Raw genomic sequence first — 21,149 nt, 5'->3', positions numbered from 1 at the left:
GCACTAGGCATTGGGAGGGCCACCCATTACCTTCCATACCCTGATTGTGAACACCTCAGCATACTGCTCAGTCTCTCTGAACCTCAGCTTCCTTGTCAGAAAAATTAGGGAATGTAATTACCTACCTTATCTCTTTTTCGGCTGAGTAAAGATTAGCTGAGAAAGTCATCACCCAAATGTTTTGCAAGTATAACTTATTCTTCAGTTCTCTCTTTTCTGAGTTCACACTCTTGAAACACATCCTCCAGGTTACACTGCACACCACTGTGCTCATAGTGGCCCATGTGAGGGGCAGTTGCTGTCCTTATGATTTGCCTGAGGTGAGGGAGAAGTGGTCTTGGAGAGGACGCCTGACTCCTAGGTATATGATCTCCACTCCTTTACCTTTGTGATCTGAATTTACAGAAATTGGAAACATGGAAACATAGAGGGCTTCGCAAATACCCTTAAAAAAAATCATGCTTTTCTTGGAGCATTATGGGATATTGGTCCATTTATTTTTTATAAGCATAGTAAAATCTTTATTCAAGTACAACATAAATATAAAAAAGGACACAAATCATGGCACACAGCTCAATAAATTTTCACAAAGTGGATACGCTTCTGTGGCCAGTACCGAGGTCATGAACTGGGACTTTTCCTTCAGCCTGGAAGTCCCTCTCATGCCCTCTTCTAGACACCGATTCCCCTAAGGGTAACCACCATTTTGATACTGAATGGGATAGATGAGTTTGGCCTGTTTAAGAACATTTTTTATAAAGGAAATCATACAGTGTTTCCTTTTTTGTGACTGGCTGTGTTTGTTAGCATTGTAATGTTCACCCACAGGTTTTTTGTTTATTTGTTTGTTTGTTTGTTTGTTTGTTTGTTTGAGATGGAGTCTCGCTCTGTTGCCCAGGCTGGAGTGCAGTGGTGTGATCTCAGCTCACTGCGACCTCCGCTTCCTGGGTTCAAGTTATTCTCCTGCCTCAGCCTCCCGAGTAGCTGGGACTTGTAGCAGGTGCCCGCCACCACACCCAGCTAATTTTTGTATTTTTTGGTAGAGACGGGGTTTCACCAGTTGGTCAGGCTGGTCTTGAACTCCTGACCTCATGATCCACCCACCGCGGCCTCCCAAAGGGCTTGGATTACAGGCGTGAGCCACCACACCCAGCCCACTCACAGGTAAGTCATTCATTCTGTGTGCTGTTTAAGATCTCAGTATGTGTCTACGTGCGTCTATTTTGGGTGGACATTTGGAGAGCTTGAATTGGGGACCATTAGGATTGTCTGTGAACATTCATGAACATGTCTTTTGGTGAACATATATATGATTTCCATGAGTATAGCCCTGGCCATGAAATGGCTGGGTCACAGTCAATGCGCTTGTTTGGTAGATAGTGCCAAAGAGTTTTCTAAAGTCACTGTGCCAGTTTACTCTTTAACCACCAAAGTGCCAGTTCCACATTCTCACCCAAACTCAGAATTCTCTGTGGTTTTTATTCTAGATGATCAGTGGGTGTGTCATAGTATGGTATTGTGTTTTAATTTACATTTTCCTGATGACCGATGAAGTTCAGTGCCTTCTCGTGTGTTTATTGATTACTTACTTTATTTATTTTTCATTTCATTTTTAGTTGACACCTAATAATTGTACATACTTATGGGACACAGAGTGATATTTCAATATATATACAATGTAATAATTAAATCAGGGTAGTTAGCATATCCATCACCTCAAACATTTATTACTTTTTAGTGTTGTGAGCATTCAAAAATCTTCTCTTCTAGCTTGTTGAAAATATACACGAAATTGTTGTTAACCATATTCACCCTACAGTGCTACAGAACACTAGAACTTATTCCTCCTATCTAGCTGTAATTTTGTGGATACTGTATTTTGTTAACAAAACTTTACTTCCTTCAAAAGTGCTAATTCCAGCTTTTTGCCTGTTTTTCTTCTATGCTGTGTAGCTATTTTTACTTATTGATTTATAGGAGCTCTTTTTTTTTCTTTTTTTTTTTTTTTGAGATGGAGTCTTGCTCTTTTGCTAGGCTGGAGTGCAGTGGCCTGATTTCAGCTCACTGCAACCTCTACCTCCCAGGTTCAAGCGATTCTGCCTCAGCCTCTCGAGTAGCTGGGACTACAGGCACACGCCAACACGCCCAGCTAATTTTGTATTTTTAGTAGAGATGTGGTTTCACCATGTTGGCCAGGATGGTCTCGCTCTCTTGACCTGATGAATGGCCTGCCTTGGCCTCCCAAAGTGCTGGGATTATAGGCGTGAGCCACCGCCCCCAGCCCTATTTTTTTTTTTTTTCATTATAGTTACTCCTTTAAGAAATTAACAAAACTTTACCTCCTTCAAAATCATCAAGATGTTCTACGTTTCCTTCCAAAAGGTGATTGTTTCACCACTTATATTTGTATCTCCAGGCGATCTGGAATTAATTTTTCCTAAATAGCCAGAGGCAAATGCCAAGATTTATTTTTCCATATAAATAGAAAATTGACCAAACATCATTGGTTAAAAATAAAATGGGGAAGGGTAATAGGGTAACTGTTTTTTGGAAGAAGTACTTCCAGAGAGGGCCAGTAGCAGTTCCAGAGGGAGGGTGAAGGAGCAAAAGACAACATGAGGGCAATGAGAATTCAGGGCAAATGGCCCAAATTGATAAGAAGAGTGAGGCACATGGGGGAAGTTCTTTTTATTCTTTCTTGCACATATCGGATGCACCATGCTTATGTGTTGTTGAGTGTCATGGAGAGCTCTCCCAAGTGGTTCCCTGATCATAGAGGTGGCAGTGGTGCAGCCAGTGCTAGAGTGCTAGGCTTGCCTCTTGGACCATCGTTAAGGCACAGCCATGGAGGCAGGTCTCTCCCCTCAGTAGTGTGGCAGTGGGAAAGTCCTCTGGGTCATTTTAGTACTCCCACCATTAATTCCTGACCTGGTTGAAGGCTGGGGTAGAAAACAGGACAACTTAGCATGTGTATCGTGGTTCCTGCTTGACCATAACACTTCCTGCACCACAGACAGACAGCAGCTCTAACAACCCTAGGCCCCGAGACCCTTACCCAGGGTGACAGATCAGATCCAGAATGGAATTCCCTAGCACGGTAGAGTGGCATGATGTTTGAGCCAGATAGGAAAGTTGCCAAACAGTTTCCTTCCTGGCACAACTGCACCCATGCCATGGAAGGAAATGAAATCCCCTTAAAAACTGAGCCCATCTCTCTCACACCATAATAAGATAATAAGCCAGGCTCTGCCCTTCCAAATAATGTAGCCAGCTCATGGCCTTCAAACCAGGCATCCTCACTGTCTGAATGACAAATGGTCAGGTGTGTCAGGAACACGGCAAAGAGTTCTAACTCTCTGAACCCTTTGTTAGCTGAACTAAGTGGAGTTCTCCTGAAGTTGGGAATTCAGAACACTGGGTGTCACATTCTTAACAAGAGTGCTTCCATGTATTCCCTGTAGTAATAATGGCCATGTTGACACTTCATTACAGTCCAGGAATTTTGAACCTTTGGCTTGATTTTCCTGGTAAAGTGAATAAACTGAGCATAGAGATGCTAAATTACTATCTAGTGATCATGCAGCAGGCAGTGGGCATGGACCACAAACCTCGTTTTTTGATTTGAGATCAGCTGCACAAAAATCTCATAAATTATTGTATTTCCCTTTTAGCAAAACCACAGCCCCCTTCAGCAGTACCTTGTTCTAATGTTTAACTAGCCATAAAGCAAAAAGACTCTTTTGTCTAACTAATTTCTATCAATGCCACTGAAATGTTTGTCCTCCCTTAAGTTCTTTTTTTTAAAAAAATTGTAGTAAAATGCACATAACATAAAATTTACCATTTTAACCTTTGTTAGGTTCAGTGGTGTTAAGTACATACACGTTGTTACGTGATTAATCTCCAGAACTCTTCTGATCTTACGAAACTCAAACTTCATACCTACTGAACAACAGTTCTCTGTTCCTCTTCCCCACAGCCCCTGGAAACCACCATTCTACTTGCTGTCTCAATGAATTTGAGTATCCCAGATATATCATATAAGTGAACTCATACAGTATTTGTCTTTTTGTGACTGGATTATTTCACTTGGCATAATGCCCCCAGGGTTCATCCATGTTGGAGTGTATGTCAGAATTTCTGAATAGTATTCCATTGTATGCATAAACCACATTTTGTTTATCCATTCATCTGTCAATAGACACTTGTGTTGCTTCCACCCTTTGGCTATTGTGAATTCTCTTTGAGTTCTATGGGGAGAAGAGCAACTGTGTATAACCTACCTTGTAATAATTCTTAATTCGCTTGTGAAATTTCTGCTTATCTTTGCCTCCCTCAGGACAAAACAAATACATTTCTATATTTTTTCCTTATAGTGTTGGTCTCAACCCATTTCCTCATCTTCATACCTACTGTAAATGTCTCCAAATCCTATTCACTATTCAGAGGGGAGGTTGGAATGGTCTACACTACTTAGCTTGGAAAGAAAGTTCTCCTAGGACCTATGCCTCCCATCATCCAGTTGAATTTCTCCCATCCTTCTTCACCTGTTGTGTCTTCAGGCAAACCTCACGTGATTTATCAGTGCACACACCTTCGTGCTCCCATAGCCTGCCTCATATTTCTACAGACCTTTTATAATACTGTAATAGATCTTTCACTACCCATCCCGGGCCCCAGTTTTTACACAAAGCACAGTCATAGTATTAGGTTGGTGCAAAAGTAATTTTAGGTTTTGCCATTAAAAGTGTTAGGTTGATGCAAAAGTAATTGTGGTTTTGCCAATAATTGCAAAAGCCACAATTACTTTTGCACCAACCTAATTTGTGCCTTACTCAGGTAAAGAAGAACAATTTCCAAGTTATAGACATTTTGAAATGCAGTATTCCAACATACACATGCCTTTTGTTTTATATGACAGTGTGGTGCTTTGTTGAACGTTAAAATCCAGTAAGATTTGCAATAAAAAAGTATGAAAAAAATTTATCCCCTTCATTGACTTGTTTGAAAAAAATTTTGTATCCCTTTTATTGACTTTTTTGAAAAAAAAATTTAAGATTGCGATTTAAAGAATTCTGTTGTGAGTCCTGTTACAAAGCAACCATTTTCTACAATGTAAGCTTGATTAGGATTTATTTAGACTACCGTTTTATTTTTGCAGAAAGAAGCTTGCAGGTAGCTTATAGTTAAGCCCAACTCTCCACACCCATCCCATGCTAAATCAGTCAGTTTTCCTCATCCTGCAAATGACAGTAATGAATGTGTTTTTCTTTTGCAATCCTATTTTAGCTGTTTCCTCTTCAAACTCCTCTTATGTTGGATAGCTCTTTTCCCTACTCTATTGAGATTATTTAAAATATGGTTCCTTGTTTTAGTGGTTTTAGCAGTGTTTCCTCTGGCCCAGCGCAATCTATAGCCTCAATCTCTGCAAAAGTCTCCTACAGCTCTTCCCCACCCCAACCCCACCCATATACCCAGCCCCTTCCCCAACAGGCCAACCAGGAGCTCCCGAGTGAAGTATTATGCTCTCTCTATTTTACTGGTCAAAATTTGAAATAAAGTAGTTAAAAGTCAAAGATATATAGAAAAAAAGAGAAAGTAATGATGGCTTTTTAAAAAAAAAAATCTATAAATACTCTTTCTTATCACTTCAGTGTAGTTGATGGTTGCTTTTCAAGCCCAAAACTTTTTCACGCATCTGATTAAATTTCCTTCACTGAGAAATTCCAGCCATCTCTGGATAGATCTCCTGGCTCACCTTAGACAAGAGTAACATAAGCTTTTATATTAGGCTGGCCTAGCCAAATTTTCAGTTCCACAAAAGGAGTCACAGAGGGATGAGTTCTATGCATTCATGTCACACCGCGGAATCTGCATCACATAGGTGGTTATGCCAATGTGTGTCTCCTTTGTGTCGACACCAAACTCTCTGGTGTTCACGTACTCTTACCCAGACCTTAAGGTGTGTCTAAGAGGTGGGTAATGAGGTCCATTAAGAGTTATTTTGAAAAAGGAAGTTCACATTTATTTCAAAAATTAAAAGCTCAGAAACAGAAAGCAAATGTCTATAAAAAGTAGAGATAAACTGACTGAAATGACAAAAATAAACCCCCCACCCCCCCAAAAAAAAACAAAAAACAAAAATAGGAGGAAATCTGAGTATGGGCTAAGGGAAAACTTCCCCTCCAACTCCTGAAGGGTTGCTGAAAATCACTGATGAGAGGCCGATTCATAGGAGAAAAGGCATACACGTTTATTACTGTGTATGCAAGAACTTTCAGGGTGAAAACCCAAAGATACAGAGGAAATTGTCCATTTTTATGCTTGGGCTTAACTAAATTTGAACAGTTGTATAGAAATATGACTGGACAAAAAGGGTATGATCTAACCCAAATAGACCCAGTTTGGGGAAGCCTGCAAGGCCTCTCTGTCTAGATTATTCTTGGCCTCTGCACATGCCTTCCTTCCTTCTAGGTGTGGGGCAGGACCCTCTCAGGAATGAAGGTCTTATGACCTACAGTCAAACAGGATAGGTCAGATAATTTCTTTATGGACAGTTTTTATACAGAAAAGTAGAAGGAAAGTTAGAGTAATGTTTTTAGGTTTTATGGCTGGCTTTGGGGAAAAGGAGTTCCGATCGGTATGACCTGCCTTGGGGGAGAGAGATTTTAGTTTCTGTGGTTAGTCTTTGGTAAGAGTAGGATTGAAAGACAGAGGGGCAAGAGAAGTTCAGAGAAAAACTTCTGCTTCTGAGGCTGCTTTTGAGGCCTTCATTTTGGAGTACTGTTTTCTGAGTCCCAGTACCTGCATCATTAAAACTAAGGAAGTATCGTGGCCATCAGATTGCCCAAGAGATTGAGGAATTTGTGCTAGAAATAATGCAGATGGGAGCAGGAATACTTATTAATCCATTAATAGGATGTTTGTGAATGACTTTAAAATAATCTAACTGGCCTGCTGGGGCAGCAGAAATGAGGGGATTTATAAATAAAATAGGCCATTATGAAGTTTTGAAGCTGGATGTGAGGTGTTTGAGATTGATTTGACAATTTTCTTTGCTTTTGTTTATGTTTGACATGTCTCACAAAATATAGTTAGCCCAGATAGTGTAGGTGGGACAAAATCACAGGGAATTAATAACTGCAAGCTCCCATGATACAAAGTGTATCTTTTCCTTGCAGATGCAAAATAAAAACTAATCACAAATTCCATGAACGAAAGTAACAAATCTATCAGCAGGATTAAAGATACAATATAACCCTAGATAATGCCTACATTAAAAGAGAAGTCAAAACTACAAAATGAAATAACTAAAGATCTCTATCTATCCATCTGTCTGTAACTGTCTCAACAAATAGTGCATTTAATTGCAGTATACTTAAGTTGGAAGAACAAATAGATTTGATCTCTCCTGTTCATGTGTTTTGACTGGCCCTGACTGAGGCCAGTAGAAAGCCTGCTTGAACAGAGAAGCAATATCTGCTGTATCAAGACTCCAATTGGATTTTTGTTTTTAATGTGACAAAGTGATATCTCATTTGTCAGGAGGAATAAACAGACAAGAATCATCAAGGACATGTTGAACAACAGAAAGTCAGAATTTACTTTGGTGTACATGAAAATATACTATCACACGATAATAACTTATAATTAGGCCAATGTAGAAAGGAATCAACATATTTAGAATATGATAATGATGGCATTTCAAATCATTAGGCAAAAGATGGATTCTTTAATAAGTCTTGTTTGTTGCAGGAAAACTCAGGAATTACAAACATAAGTATTTTGTGTAATATGCTACATTATGTTGAATATGATTGCTTTGTTTATAAGAAAACTACAGGAAGGGCTCAGGATATTTTAATACTATCTCATAGCAGTATAATTGTGTTTATGACAATATTCTAATTCACCTGAAGATTTTGACCAAAGTTATTTTCTTACAGCATTGTGGATAAACAATAATAAAACACAGAAACTTAACATGGCATTTATTCGGTGCCAGGCAGTTTTCTAAGCTGTCGAGGTATATTAACTCATTTAATCATCACAAAACTGTATGCAATGGGTAATATTATTATTCTCCGTTTAATACACGAGGAATCTGAGGTGCGGGGCTCGTTGTGCGACGTCACCATCAGACGTCTAGCAAGTGGGGGGTTGGGGGGGCTGGAATTGCAGCCTGGCTCCAGCGTGTACTTGACAGTCTCTCCTGGGACTGAGCTCTCTATGCACATCTCTGACATGCCTTTTTGCGTTTCTCAGGGACCTGATGCCCAGAACCCTGGACGGGCAGATCACCATGGAGAAGACGCCCAGTTACTTCGTCACGCGGGAGGCCCCCGCGCGCATCTCGGCCATGTCCAAGGACACCAAGCTCATCGTGGTGGTGCGGGACCCGGTGACCAGGGCCATCTCGGACTACACGCAGACGCTGTCCAAGCGGCCCGACATCCCCACCTTCGAGAGCTTGACATTCAAAAACAGGACAGCGGGCCTCATCGACACGTCGTGGAGCGCCATCCAGATCGGCATCTACGCCAAGCACCTGGAGCACTGGCTGCACCACTTCCCCATCCGCCAGATGCTCTTCGTGAGCGGCGAGCGGCTCATCAGCGACCCGGCCGGGGAACTGGGCCGCGTGCAGGACTTCCTGGGCCTCAAGAGGATCATCACGGACAAGCACTTCTACTTCAACAAGACAAAGGGCTTCCCCTGCCTGAAGAAGGCGGAGGGCAGCAGCCGGCCTCATTGCCTGGGCAAGACAAAGGGCAGGACCCATCCTGAGATCGACCGCGAGGTGGTGCGCAGGCTGCGCGAGTTCTACCGGCCGTTCAACCTCAAGTTCTACCAGATGACCGGGCACGACTTTGGCTGGGATGGATAACCATATAATTTAAAAAGAAAAAAAAAAATCAAAATATAATATATTTTTTTACCAATCGGTAGAGAAGAGACAGTTTAATATTTGTGCTGAAAATATGTTTCAGTATTTTTTTCAATGAATGTTAAGAGATTGTTCTCACTCCCGCCCCATCTTAATGTATAACCAACACCAAACACGTGGATCAACAGAAAAGGAAAATTTCACTCGTCTAAACCTTTCAATTTTCAGTTTTTATTCTATGTTCTATATACCCAGTCATAAAGTATAAGCATCAGTTGTCATTAAAAGTTTTCAGAAAATCTTGAGGTTAAACATCTCTCTGTTTTTTTAAAATACAAGGCCCTGATAAAATTGTTATCTATCCTTATATTTTTCTCCCTTTTTCCTGTGCGACTTTTTCTGAAATTATTTCCCAGTTAGTATTATTATATGTTTGTACCCGTCACAGTTTTCATAGTGCTTTCAAATACACCTTTTTGATCATTAAAATAAAAAAATAAATCTTGCTCTGTTGTATAAGAGCACAATAGGTAAATATTATTATCCCCATTTTACAGAAAGGAAAACTGAGTCTTTGGGAGGTGAAATAATGTATCTAAAGGTGAAATGATGGATGGACCCTGGACAAAATTCCATCTTCCACTTGTTCCCTATTTCATGTCACTTTTTCCAGGGAGAATGGAAAAGAAGACATCTGCACCTTTAGAAATGATTAGGTAGTTTTCAGATGATATGAAAAGGGACAGAGAGCCCCTTGTTTTCTAAATTCCCAGGCTACCCCTCATGCCACCCAGTCTCATTACATAGTTGTGTCCAAAAAACCACTCAGACCTGGACACAACCTCTCTTAAGAGCCAATCTTGCCTCTTGGCTATTTAAAGTACACTGAGATATGGAAATCTTGAGTGATGAATGCTTGATTGAATTGGAGAGGAATTATTGGATTCTTGCATGGAGGACAAGGTGGCCAGCCACACTAGGGGTAGCACAAGATGTGTTAGGAACGTAACTTACCCACTTGTTGATTTAACTGACTTTAAAAAAAAAAAGAAACAGATTTCAGTTAGCGTTTACAGGTATGAGTCTCATTTGTTTTTTAGTTTACCTCTTTTTAAAGAGAGAAAACCTACCTTTCTTTGTAATATCTCACTTCTAACTTTGGAGCTAGTACTCTGAAAGAATTAATTAGCAATTGGTTTACAATGTTTTTATTTTTCATGGATGGAAGACTATCACTTTGTCACTTTATTCCCCCCTCCCACTTCCTATTTATACCATTTATAACCTAATGTTCAGTAATATTTGGAAAAATATTCTAGGAAATGCATTTGTGGGTAAAATGGTGGCTTTTCCTCTTCTCTCGTCTGTTTCTGCCCATCCCCCATTTAAATCACTCAAATAAATCAATAGTTTATTAACAGTATTCCTTTCCTCTCTGAGTGGGTATTAACAAGATTAGCATTAATGGGAATTAAATTGGTTTAGAGAGGAACACATATGCACGAAATATATAAAGCATTTATAATTAGCCTGTCAGCAACATTTTATTAGAAGTTTAAACCCAAGAGGAAAAATGTCATCTATTTCATGGAAGTTTTCTTTATCTGCCAAAATTTAAAGGAGCAGACACTCTAAAATAATATTCTTTTTCTTCTTTAATGTTGTCAATCAAAAGAAACTAAAGTTGTTTTAAAATATGCAGTACAATTGTACGTTTACCGTAGCTGCTGCATCAGGTGATGTAAATATTTCTTGAGAAGCTTAACACAGGATTAAAATGAAGGAAAAAATATTTTAAGTGTTAGATATTTTGTCATTGCTCCAAATCTTTGGATTTATCTGTTAATATCCCATTTATAGAAGTTAAGTAAACCCCAAATCCAGGTCACCTTTTTTCAGTTGATTTCCTTCATGTCTATGCTCTCAATTTGCCAGTGCCACAGACTGTTTTTATTCTACTTGAATCACTAGCTGCAACAAGATACTCATTTTAAACTCTTGTCATCATTTCTCTTAGCTCATTTTGTTTGTACAACTGATTCTTTTGTGTTTGCTTGGTATTATGCAAAAGTGGCTTGCACAAAGAAACAATTGCATTCTGCAACCTTCATTTTTTTAATGTGAAAGAAATAAAAGAACAGAATTGAATGCAAAGGATCCATTTTTGAACATAGATATTTTTGTTCATATTATTTTAAAAATGAATGACTATGGAAAACACCGGGAAAATCTTCAAGCTTCTATGACTTCCTAAGAGTGTTGGAAGTAATAAGTCCCAGCAAAATGTATAAAGATTTGGAGTCAGTATTCTCTAACAGGAATGTCCATTCATTTCTGCCTCTATATAGTACTCGTCCCTGCTGTGCATGAACTTGGCCTCACATTTATTTTGTCCATTTAGCTACACCAAATAATAGGCTTTGACCTTGACTGGAACATCTTAGCATCCATTCTCTGAGCTGTCTGCTCCAAAGCCATGCCTTCCAATCCCCTTCCTGTTTCTTAGCGGTAGAGTGTTGTCTTTCAAGAAGAATATCTAGAAAATATCTACAGCTTCTTTTCCAGCAGTTTGCTTCCAAGATCACATCTGCAGTGTATCCATTCTCCAGAGAACTTAGTCACTTCTAGGGAAATGAATTTTATTTCAATAAATGGAGATTAATATGCTTCTAGAGAATGGATATTGATTATTCTAGAAATATTAAACCCACTCTAATTTTCTTATTTTCAAAGGATCTTCAGAGCTGAAATCAACTTCAGTGGTCATTTGGATCAAAGCCCTGTTCAGCACCTGAATCCTTTCGTTAACTTGTTATGCAGGGGGTTAAAACATTGACGTGTCTGTAAATTCTTAACTCTTGATACTACAGTTGAAAAGAAAGAGGATACATTTCTCCTAAACAGCTTCATCGTATTCTGCCAGCTGAGACCTGCTGAGTCCCCAGCTCCCCATGAAGATATCTTAAATTTAATACGTGAATAAATAAATGTGTCTATAAAATAATAATGCCTTATATGTATATTGCAAACTAATCTTTCAAATGCATTATTTCACCATATACCAACAACATCAGCTCTCTACTCTCATTAGTTTCACTTCACAGATGTTTCACTAAGTTTCACTAGGGCTTAAGGCACTGGTTCTCAACAAAACGTGATTTTGCATCCCAGGGCAACGTCTGGAGATATTTTTGGTTGCCTCAAGGGTTGAGGAGTGTAGGGTGCTGCTAGCATCCTGGATAGAGGCCAGGGATGCTGCTAAACATTCTGTAAAGCGCAAGACAGTCTCCATTACTAAAAATGATCTCAACCAAAACGTCAGTCATGCTGCGTTTCCTGAGTTAAGATGTGTATCAGTCACAGCTAGTGTGTGCCTCAGGTCTAAAAGCCAGATTCTAATTAATGCTAGACTGGTAATTCTTCCAGTCACCATTCTATATTTTCTCTTGAAAACCTCTTTCTATTATTTTCTTCCCTCCCTTCCTCCTTTCTCTTTCTTTCTTTCTCTTTCTTTGCTTTCTTTCTTTTTCTTTCTTTCTTCTTTCTTTCTTCTTTCTTTCCTTCCTTCTTTCTTTCTTTTTCTTTCTTTCTTTCTCTTTCTCTCCCTCTCTCTCTGTTTCTCTCTCTCTTTCTTTCTTCTAATAAGCAGAGCAATGTTTACTGTTGTGCTTTGCTGGGAAAAATGCTAAAGGCAACCAAACTGTGTTTTTATAATGAAGATACAGAAGCAACTTGTAACAAATGGATAACTGCAATTGTGAGAAATGGAATCAGTCAGCTTCAGGTGGAAAATAACATTCCAATAAAACACTTCTAAAGGCTCTTTCAAGTTCAAGTCTTGCAGTTTCTATTTGCCTCCACAACAGGGCCGTGACTGTATTTCTTGTCACCTGACAAAACCAAAGTGACTAGGGAGGGAAGTAAATATCTCCATTTCTGTTAAACGTTAAATTCAGATGGATGCGCTATGGTTACAAATAGCCTCGAGTTGCTGAATAATAGCAAAGGAAAGCAAATTCCTATTGCCTCATATCCTAGAAACCCCAGAACTTTGTGCATAATTTCGATAGACTCAGAGAACAGAAAAACGTATGGTTCTCAAACACAGGAAAAGTGTTGCTGGGATTCGTTCCAACATAAGCCTTGGTGTAGAAAAAAAGGGCCCCTACTTATTCTCCTATTGTATCATGTAATCATTGAAGGAGAGTGGAATTTTAAAAGCCCAATCTCAAGCCCTGTTGGTGAAGCATTGGTGTTATTGTAGAATTTGTGGTCCTTGAAATATCTTCATCAACATGCAAACAGATTTGCATTGAGTTTCTAATATACAGAAGAAGAACATGGATAGGAAAATTATAAATCTGTTTGATACATAATGGAATGTTGAAATGGCAGGCCTTTCTTTAAAAGCTTGAAAAAGGATGAATTTGGGGAAATTATGAGGCAGTGTGACATCACATACAAAGTCATAAAATAATAAATTTTAGTTACGCTAGGAGGAAATAAAACTGAAAATAGAAATTGCTTCTAATATATGGCTCTATTGTGGGATATTAGAAAATGTTAGTATGTTTCAGGCTATAGCCCAATTGTTTTAGTTTAATTTCCAACTGTTGGTTGTGTTCTTTTAATAACAATATGCTCAACAACTTACTCTCCTCTAGTTTTACTGTAAAAATAAAAGGGAACACTGAATGGGGAACACATTCTGCTGTGAGTCCTTTTTGCTCTCAAATGTCTGGGTATGATATTTTAGTTACCTTTGAAGGATCAGATAGGATGAGATCTGGTGTCCTTCATTAGCTCTGCCTGGATGATCCATGACTATGCTAGATTTTGAACTTGGTGCTAACTTTGATTATTCCTGAGAGGGCTTTTCTGTAACTGTCTGATCTGTACGTTGACCATTAGGTCTCTCCCAAAGTCATTTTGTAATAAACCTAGAGTGTTCTCCCACACCCCAAGGGGAGCTTGCTTTCATTGCAAATAGGAATAATGAGTCTTTCCCCCTCCCATCTTCTACCTCCATGCTTCTCTCACTCTCCGGTGGCTTCTGCCACATCCTGCCGGTGACTAGTGATCTTTGGCATCTGATTCTTCTCTCTCTTCAGATGTACCATATCTGAGGATGTCCATTTCCTACTTCAGATTCCTGGGGAAAAAACTGCAGCCCACCTAGGGCACTCGCTCTCAGCTTCAGCTCCAGGAAAAACAGTCTGAATATCTGATATAGACCCCTAGAGAGATGAAAGTCAAGTAGGCGTAACTTTCCCCAAGAGGGTTTACATTAGGAAATAAAAAAAAAAAAAAAGGCCCCAAAGGAGGATGGATGGAACTGAATCTGAAAGAATGGAGGCATGTTTGACATAGGAGATGGAGGTGTTGTTGAAAGGATGCATACCTGGCTTCCAGTACCCCAACCCCTCACCACGGACCTGAAGAACCAGGGGCAGCAATGTGTGGCCTTCCACTCCCAAAAGGTTATCTGCCTCTGGTCTGGGCAGTGGCATTTTTCTCCCACCTGTTTTCCCAGAAAGCCTTATCTAAGCTCAGATTTCTTTATTTCAGGCCTGCAACAGCTGGTCAACCAGGGAACTGTAGGAAGCAAGGAAACTTTAGAGTCATTTCACTGTAATTTTTCAGAGGCAACAAGAGTTTTTGATTAAGTGCTATCAACTGATACCTTTATAGCCAAACCTAATTTTTATTTCAGACTACTTGATCTTACCCCTAAATTCCAGATCAGTTGTTCTTCATTATACAAAGTCCAACTAAATATCCTATAGTAGTAATACCTTACCTTTATACAGAATGATTCAAAACATGTTTATATCAAAGAGGGTATAGACTTTAGACTTGAATAGTTTTTTTTTCTTTTTCCTTCCTTTCTAGATTAAAAAAAAATGTTGATATGGTCTATTGCAGTTCATTCCCACCTTGGACAAACCCCACATTTCTCCTCAGCTGAATTACTTACAAAAGTCTTTTCAGCATCTTTCCTTCTACACTTCTTGATTTTATTTTTTTCCTCATCTGAGTAAACTTTTACTCTTCAATTTTTTTCCTGTATCAAAATCCTTATGTCAAAAACTATCTTACATATTTTTTTATTCCTCCTTTCTTTTTTTTTTTTTTTTTTTGAGACAGAGTCTTGCTCTGTCACCCAGGCTGGAGTGCAGTGGCCCTCGGCTCACTGTAAGCTCCGTCTCCTGGGTTCACGCCATTCTCCTGCCTCAGCCTCCTGAGTAGCTGGGACCACAGGCGCCTGCCACCACACCCAGCTAATCTTTTGTATTTTTAGTAGAGATGGGGTTTCACCATGTTAGCCAGGATGGTCTTGATCTCCTGACCTCATGATCTGCCCGCCTCGGCTTCCCAAAGTGCTGGGAATACAGGTGTGAGCCACCACGCCTGGCCTCCTCCTTTCTTTTCAACAAGACCCCTAATTGTTATTTTCCCCCTTTTGTAACAATCTGGCCTCAAAATTATACCTTTCTTTTCATTTCATTTCAAAGTGCTTGGCCTTCACCCTACCCTCTTTGATGTTCTTTGTCCTTTCTCAAATTGTGTTCTTTCCATGTCAGGGACAGTTCTCTTTAGAGAAAAATCCCCTTCCTACTATCATTCATGAATATGGCATTTGAAACTTTCTTGTGGATGTGGCTTTCTTATTCCTTCCGACCCACTGAAATGAAAAAATTCCAACTGGTATTGACTTCCAACTGTAAAGTGATTCCGTATTGAACACACCTAGCTCTTCTTCTATCTAGCCATAAATAATGAGCTCTTTTTCAGACTCTTTGGCCCCTGCTATTTGGTGAGGCCATTAATAAAAAGTTATCTATCAACGAGGTGATGCATTTTACTAGTCCAAACTATATATAATGAGCACACAGAAAAAAATTGGAAGCAGATCTGTTTCTACCAGCCTCATCCTGTCTTCTAACTGAAGTTGCAAATCTCCCACGTGTAACAATGCCCATAGTCTGTTTCCCTCATCATTTCTGCATGTCTGCTCCTAGGCTTCTCACCAGTCTGGTCTCTGTTTGTTCATTACCATTTATTTCTGTGATGCTTTCATTATTTAATGGACTCTCATTCCAGTTCATCATTTTTACTATTGTGTCCCTTATTTATGTGGTTACCACTTTGATGTTTTCCAGGTCTCTAAACCTGTGCTGAGTCGGCTGTTCCCTGACACTCTGTCATCAGCATAAGCAACCTTCCTTCATTTCATTCCACTTACCTTTTGAGCACAGGGATACAGCCATACAGGCAAATTATATACATATATATAATATGTATATGTGTGTATATATGTACATTTATATACACGTGTATATATATACATTTGTATATATGTATATTTTATATATATACATTTGTATATATGTATATTATATATATATACATTTGTATATATGTATATTATATATATATATACATTTGTATATATGTATATTATATATATATATATTTGAAACGGAGTCTTGCTCTGTCACCCAGCCTGGAGTGCAGTGTCACAATCTCAGCTCACTGCAACCTCCACCTCCCAGGTTCAAGCAATTCTCCCTGCCTCAGGCTCCTGAGTAGCCGGGATCACAGGCGCCCACAACCATGCCCGGCTAATTTTTGTATTTTTTAGTGGAGATGGGTTTTCACTATGTTGGCTGGGCTGGTCTTGAACTCCTGACCTCAGGTGATCCTGCCTTGGTCTCCCAAAGTGCTGGGATTATGGGCATGAGCCACCGTGCCCGGCTTATTATATATATCTTTTACCCTTACGTGGTGCTTCATACCGTGAAAGAGAAAACAATGGCTTATCTCATCTGTCATTTTCTTGATCCCGTCTTTTTTTATGATGTTCTTTAGACTCACCAGCTCTTTCCGTGCCCTAATGATGAAACCCCATGGCTTGTATATAATCTTGTGAGTAATTTTTGATTTGGCCACAAATAATGAAAATTTGCATGGATCATTCAATCCCACTGAGCCTTAATTTTTTCATTTATTAAAAAAGTGAAGAGGATTAACAGTTCTGTTAGTCTCATTCCAACTGTGATATGTCTGGAAGCATTCTATGGTTGAAGGTGTTACTAATAATTATTTTTCTTCTGCCTCTTAAAAGGTAATCTTTAAGTCAATCACTTTACTAACTTCTCATAGGCTGCTGAATCTGTGACCAAAGTTTATTTTTAGTAATAACAATCAGTGCTAGCTGGCCACTGAATCTTTCCTTTCAATAGAAATTGATCACATTTTTCAATGTTGGAGAAGTGGTCACTGCCCTTGAATTGTGTGTTTCTTCCTACTTCCCCTGAAGTCCCGACATTATCACCCTTCCTGAGCTCTAAGGCTTCTGAAATAGTTCTGTTAAAAAAAAAAAAAAAGTCCTTAATAACAGTTTCTAAATTGAGGGTATGGGTATCTTAATCCATTCATTTTTGGCTCTTTAATTTACAGAAAATCTCCTACCTTGAACAGTAAAATATAGCTATAAAGAAACTCAATCATTACTTCTGTCATTGCTTTGATCTGGCCCACAGTGGTTTTCCTTTGACATACGCTATTTTCTGTGAATTTTTACGCCCTGTTTTCTCCTGTCTCCTGCACCATTCCCTGCTTTTGCAAGAGGAGGTAGGTACCTTACCCTTTGAATTCTTTCTACAGACAGTGCAACATTTATAACCATTTGGAAATGAGGACCGGGCTTCTCGCCTCTTGATAGGTCATACAACTGCCTTCTGAGTCTACAATTTACACAAAGGTTATTATGTGACCAGAAAAGGCAGTATCTGTTGCTTTATTTCCCAGCCTCTATCATCCTTACAATTAAACCCATGGCTTTGATTTGTGGAATTTTACTTAGGTTCTGGGATGTCTTTTGAATTCACTTTTATAAAAGGATTTTTTTAATTTTGTTAAAATATATGTAACATAAAATTTATCATCTTAACCTTTAAGTATATAATTCAGTGCATTAAGCACATTCACAATATTGTTCTAGAACCATCACCAATATTCATTTCCAGAATATTTTATCATCCTAAACTGAAGCTCTAGACCCACTGAACAGTAACTCTTCATTCCCTCCTCCCTCAGTCCCTGGAAACCACCATCCTACTTTCTGTCTCTATTCTAGGTGCCAGAGGTCCCGCCTACCTTGAAGGCATACTCAAATTTTGATCACTCAGCTCATTTTGTTTTTCTATAAGCAAGCTCCCAATTGTTCAGTCCTGCCCAGCAGCTGAGTGATGTCTGCTACCTCTATAGCCGGGTTTTAGACTTTCCAGCCCTTCCCTCAGTTACTCCAGATCACGAGGTCCGCCCAAACCCATCTGTTTGACTACATGCCTGATATCTCTTGCTAGACCTCCCCTGTTTTATCTACCCAGGCAGATTAGGAGATTGGACAGTAGTCTTCTATTTCAATCCACTCAAGCACTGGAAAAAAATCTCTGTAGCCCTCTTTATTGATTTTACTGCCTTAGTGATCTCCTCCCTGGTCTATTCTAAAGCCAAGGGAAGCCCAGGTATAATAAAATTGTTCCAATGGCTGTGGCCCAAGTTTTTCTTTACACGTTTTTAAATACATTTTCTGCATGTTATCTTTTAACTTGGCCACATTTCTCATAGGAATTTGAAAGGTAGCTTATGCGTCTTTGGTTCCTCTCGATTTAATTCATAGTCCCCAGGTAGCTGTTGTCTCTCCTGAAGGGTTCTCGTGAAGAAATCTGCAGTCTACATGGGGCACAGAGATAGCAAAAGTTCCTCCTGCCTTCTCCTGCCTCTGCCATATGCAAGTAAATTCACAACTCGCTACAAAATAAGTAAAGCTCAAGCTTCAGACTCTTCACTGGCAATGAGTGCCTTCCAGGGTCCTTTGCCCCTACATTTCTACTTTTGTATTTTTTTCTTGAAGGGACCCCTAAAATTATTTGAGTGTCAGGGTGTCAGGTGCCATTAAACCTATATCCACTTCTGCTTGCTTGATTTTTTTTTTTTTTTTTTTTTTTTTGAGACAGAGTTTCGCTCTCGTTGCCCAGGCTGGAGTGCAATGGCGCTACCTTGGCTCACTGCAACCTCCGCCTCCTGGGTTTGAACAATTCTCTTGCCTCAGCCACCAGAGTAGCTGGGATTACAGGAGCCTGCCACCACGTCCAGCTAATTTTTTGTATTTTTAGTAGAGACGGGGTTTAACCATGTCAGCCAGGATGGTCTCAAACTCCTGACCTCAGGTGATCCACCCACCTTGGCCTCCCAAAGTGCTGTGATTACAGGTGTGAGCCACCCCACCCGGCCTGCTTGCTTGATTCTTGAAGAAAAATTTGCCATAAATGCAGAATGAAACTTCTTCCCTTTTTACCACTTTTTTTTTTTTTTTTTTTTTTTTTGATACAGGGTCTTACTCCAATGTCCAGGCTGAAGTGCAGTGGCATGATCACGGCTCACTGTAGCCTTGAATTCCCAGGCTCAGGTTATCCTTCCACCTCAGCCCCCCAAGTAGCTAGGACTACAGGCATGTGCCACCACAGTGGGGTAATTTTTTGTACTTTTTGTAGAGATGGGTTTTACCATGTTGCTCAGGCTGGTCTTGAACTCCTGGGCTCAAGCAATCTGCTCATCTTGGCCTCCCAAAATGCTGGAATTATAGGCATGAGCCACTACGCCTGGCCTCACCTCCTTCCTGATTAGTACATCTCAAATCCCACGCTCCCCTAGTTCCTCAGTTAGATTCTCCAGTTCCTCTTCCTCATTCTCATCATTCTCATCTGGCTGATGGCATTCATTTGACAAAGGGTGGCTCATGGGTCTGTGTAAGAAACAAATGACAAGCCACTGCATTGGGAGATCATTCCATCTGCTCCATTTGAAAGGACTGGTGATGATGCCGTTTAATTTTAGCTGGTAGTGCCAGGTGAAACTGGTCAGCATAGGCCAAAACCCACGATAACTAAGGAATTATAACTTACAAATCACCTGGCACCCTTTTTCGGCCCTTCTTAGCCTATATTCTAATATAAATATTTATTACAAAGAATCAATGTAACGTAAATTATTAGTTAAGAGGATGGCCTTTCAATCTGAATTCTAGATTTGCCTATTTCTAGCTTTGCAATTTTGGTAACAGGACTTAATCTCTCTGTGCCTCAGTTTTCTCTTCTGTAAAGAGGGGATGTTAATAATAGCATTCACAACAAAGGATTGTTATGAGGATTAAATTATTATGTAAAATGCTTATATCAATGCCTGGCACATGGTAACTAGGATGTGTTTCGGTTTTTATATTAGCTGTTGTTTGGAAGCTTTATATTCACTCACTTTCTTGGTTCTAAAATGACAGTGCTATGCATGAATATGTTTGTGCACTTAGGCATTCTTATATTCCAGGTCTCTTTGCACAGAGATTATATAATTTGAGATAATTGCATTACATCGTGTTATTATTTTACCTTGACATTAGAGAACTGCTAAAATATGCACTGGAAGTTTCCAAATCCTAAAGCTCTCTAACAGCTAAGTAGAAATTAGAAGTAGAAAGGAATAATTTGAAGCCATTGTCTTAGACCATTTGGCCTTCCATAACAGGATGCAATAAACTGGTTGGTTTACAAGTATTAGAAATTTATTTTTTCACAGTTCTGAAGGCTGGGAAGTCCAATATCAAAATGCCAGTAGGTTCTGTGTCAAATGCCGGCCTGCTTCCTATTTCATAGGCACCCGTCTTCTCATTGTATCTTCACATGGTGGAATGGGCAAGGGCACTCTCTGGGCTCTCTTCTATGAGGGCGCTAATCCTATTCAAAAGATCCCCACCCTCATGATCTAATCACCTGACAAAGGCCTCACCTCCAAATCTAATCACATTGAGGATTAGGGTTCAACACACGAACCTTTGGGGAGACATAAGCGTTCAGTCTATAGCACTGATTGATGGAGTCTGGTTTCATCATTTCATGGTTATCTATCTCTATTTTGCAGACATAAGTCATGGGCAGGAGGGTGACTACAGAGGCATTCCCATCATAAGTCATCTAACAGAAAGCAAAGCTTAGGGTTACTTGGTAAAGTGACTCACAGATCTCTTCATTGCAGGGCTGTGAAACTCTACAAGGAGCAGCTCTTAACAGCCTCAAGATCTGGGGTTTTGCTCATGAATGACACTATCTTATGACTTTACGTAAACCCTTGGGGGTTCTCAGAGTCTCAGTTTGCTCATTAGGGAGTAGATTAAATGATTTCAGAGGTTCCTACTAGCTCT

General features: G+C 39.6%; 1 protein-coding gene across 2 annotated transcripts in view; it reads left to right on the top strand.

Moving 5' to 3' along the window:
* HS3ST3A1 (heparan sulfate-glucosamine 3-sulfotransferase 3A1) overlaps window positions 1-10,310 on the top strand; it is a 106,783-nt gene extending 96,473 nt beyond the window's left edge. For both annotated transcript variants that reach the window (XM_063700637.1, XM_004058611.5), the window contains one exon: window positions 8,266-10,310. In XM_063700637.1, the coding sequence (XP_063556707.1) occupies window positions 8,266-8,887 (622 nt within the window). In that variant the 3' untranslated portion in view covers window positions 8,888-10,310. The remainder of the gene's footprint in view (window positions 1-8,265) is intronic.
* The last annotated feature ends 10,839 nt before the right edge of the window (window positions 10,311-21,149 follow it).

This window comes from Gorilla gorilla, chromosome 19 (genome assembly GCF_029281585.2).
Source record: "Gorilla gorilla gorilla isolate KB3781 chromosome 19, NHGRI_mGorGor1-v2.1_pri, whole genome shotgun sequence".
In the NCBI taxonomy this organism is placed as follows: domain Eukaryota; kingdom Metazoa; phylum Chordata; class Mammalia; order Primates; family Hominidae; genus Gorilla; species Gorilla gorilla.
The sequence above is the reverse complement of the archived record's forward strand: the minus strand, read 5'-3'. Positions and strand labels throughout refer to the sequence as shown.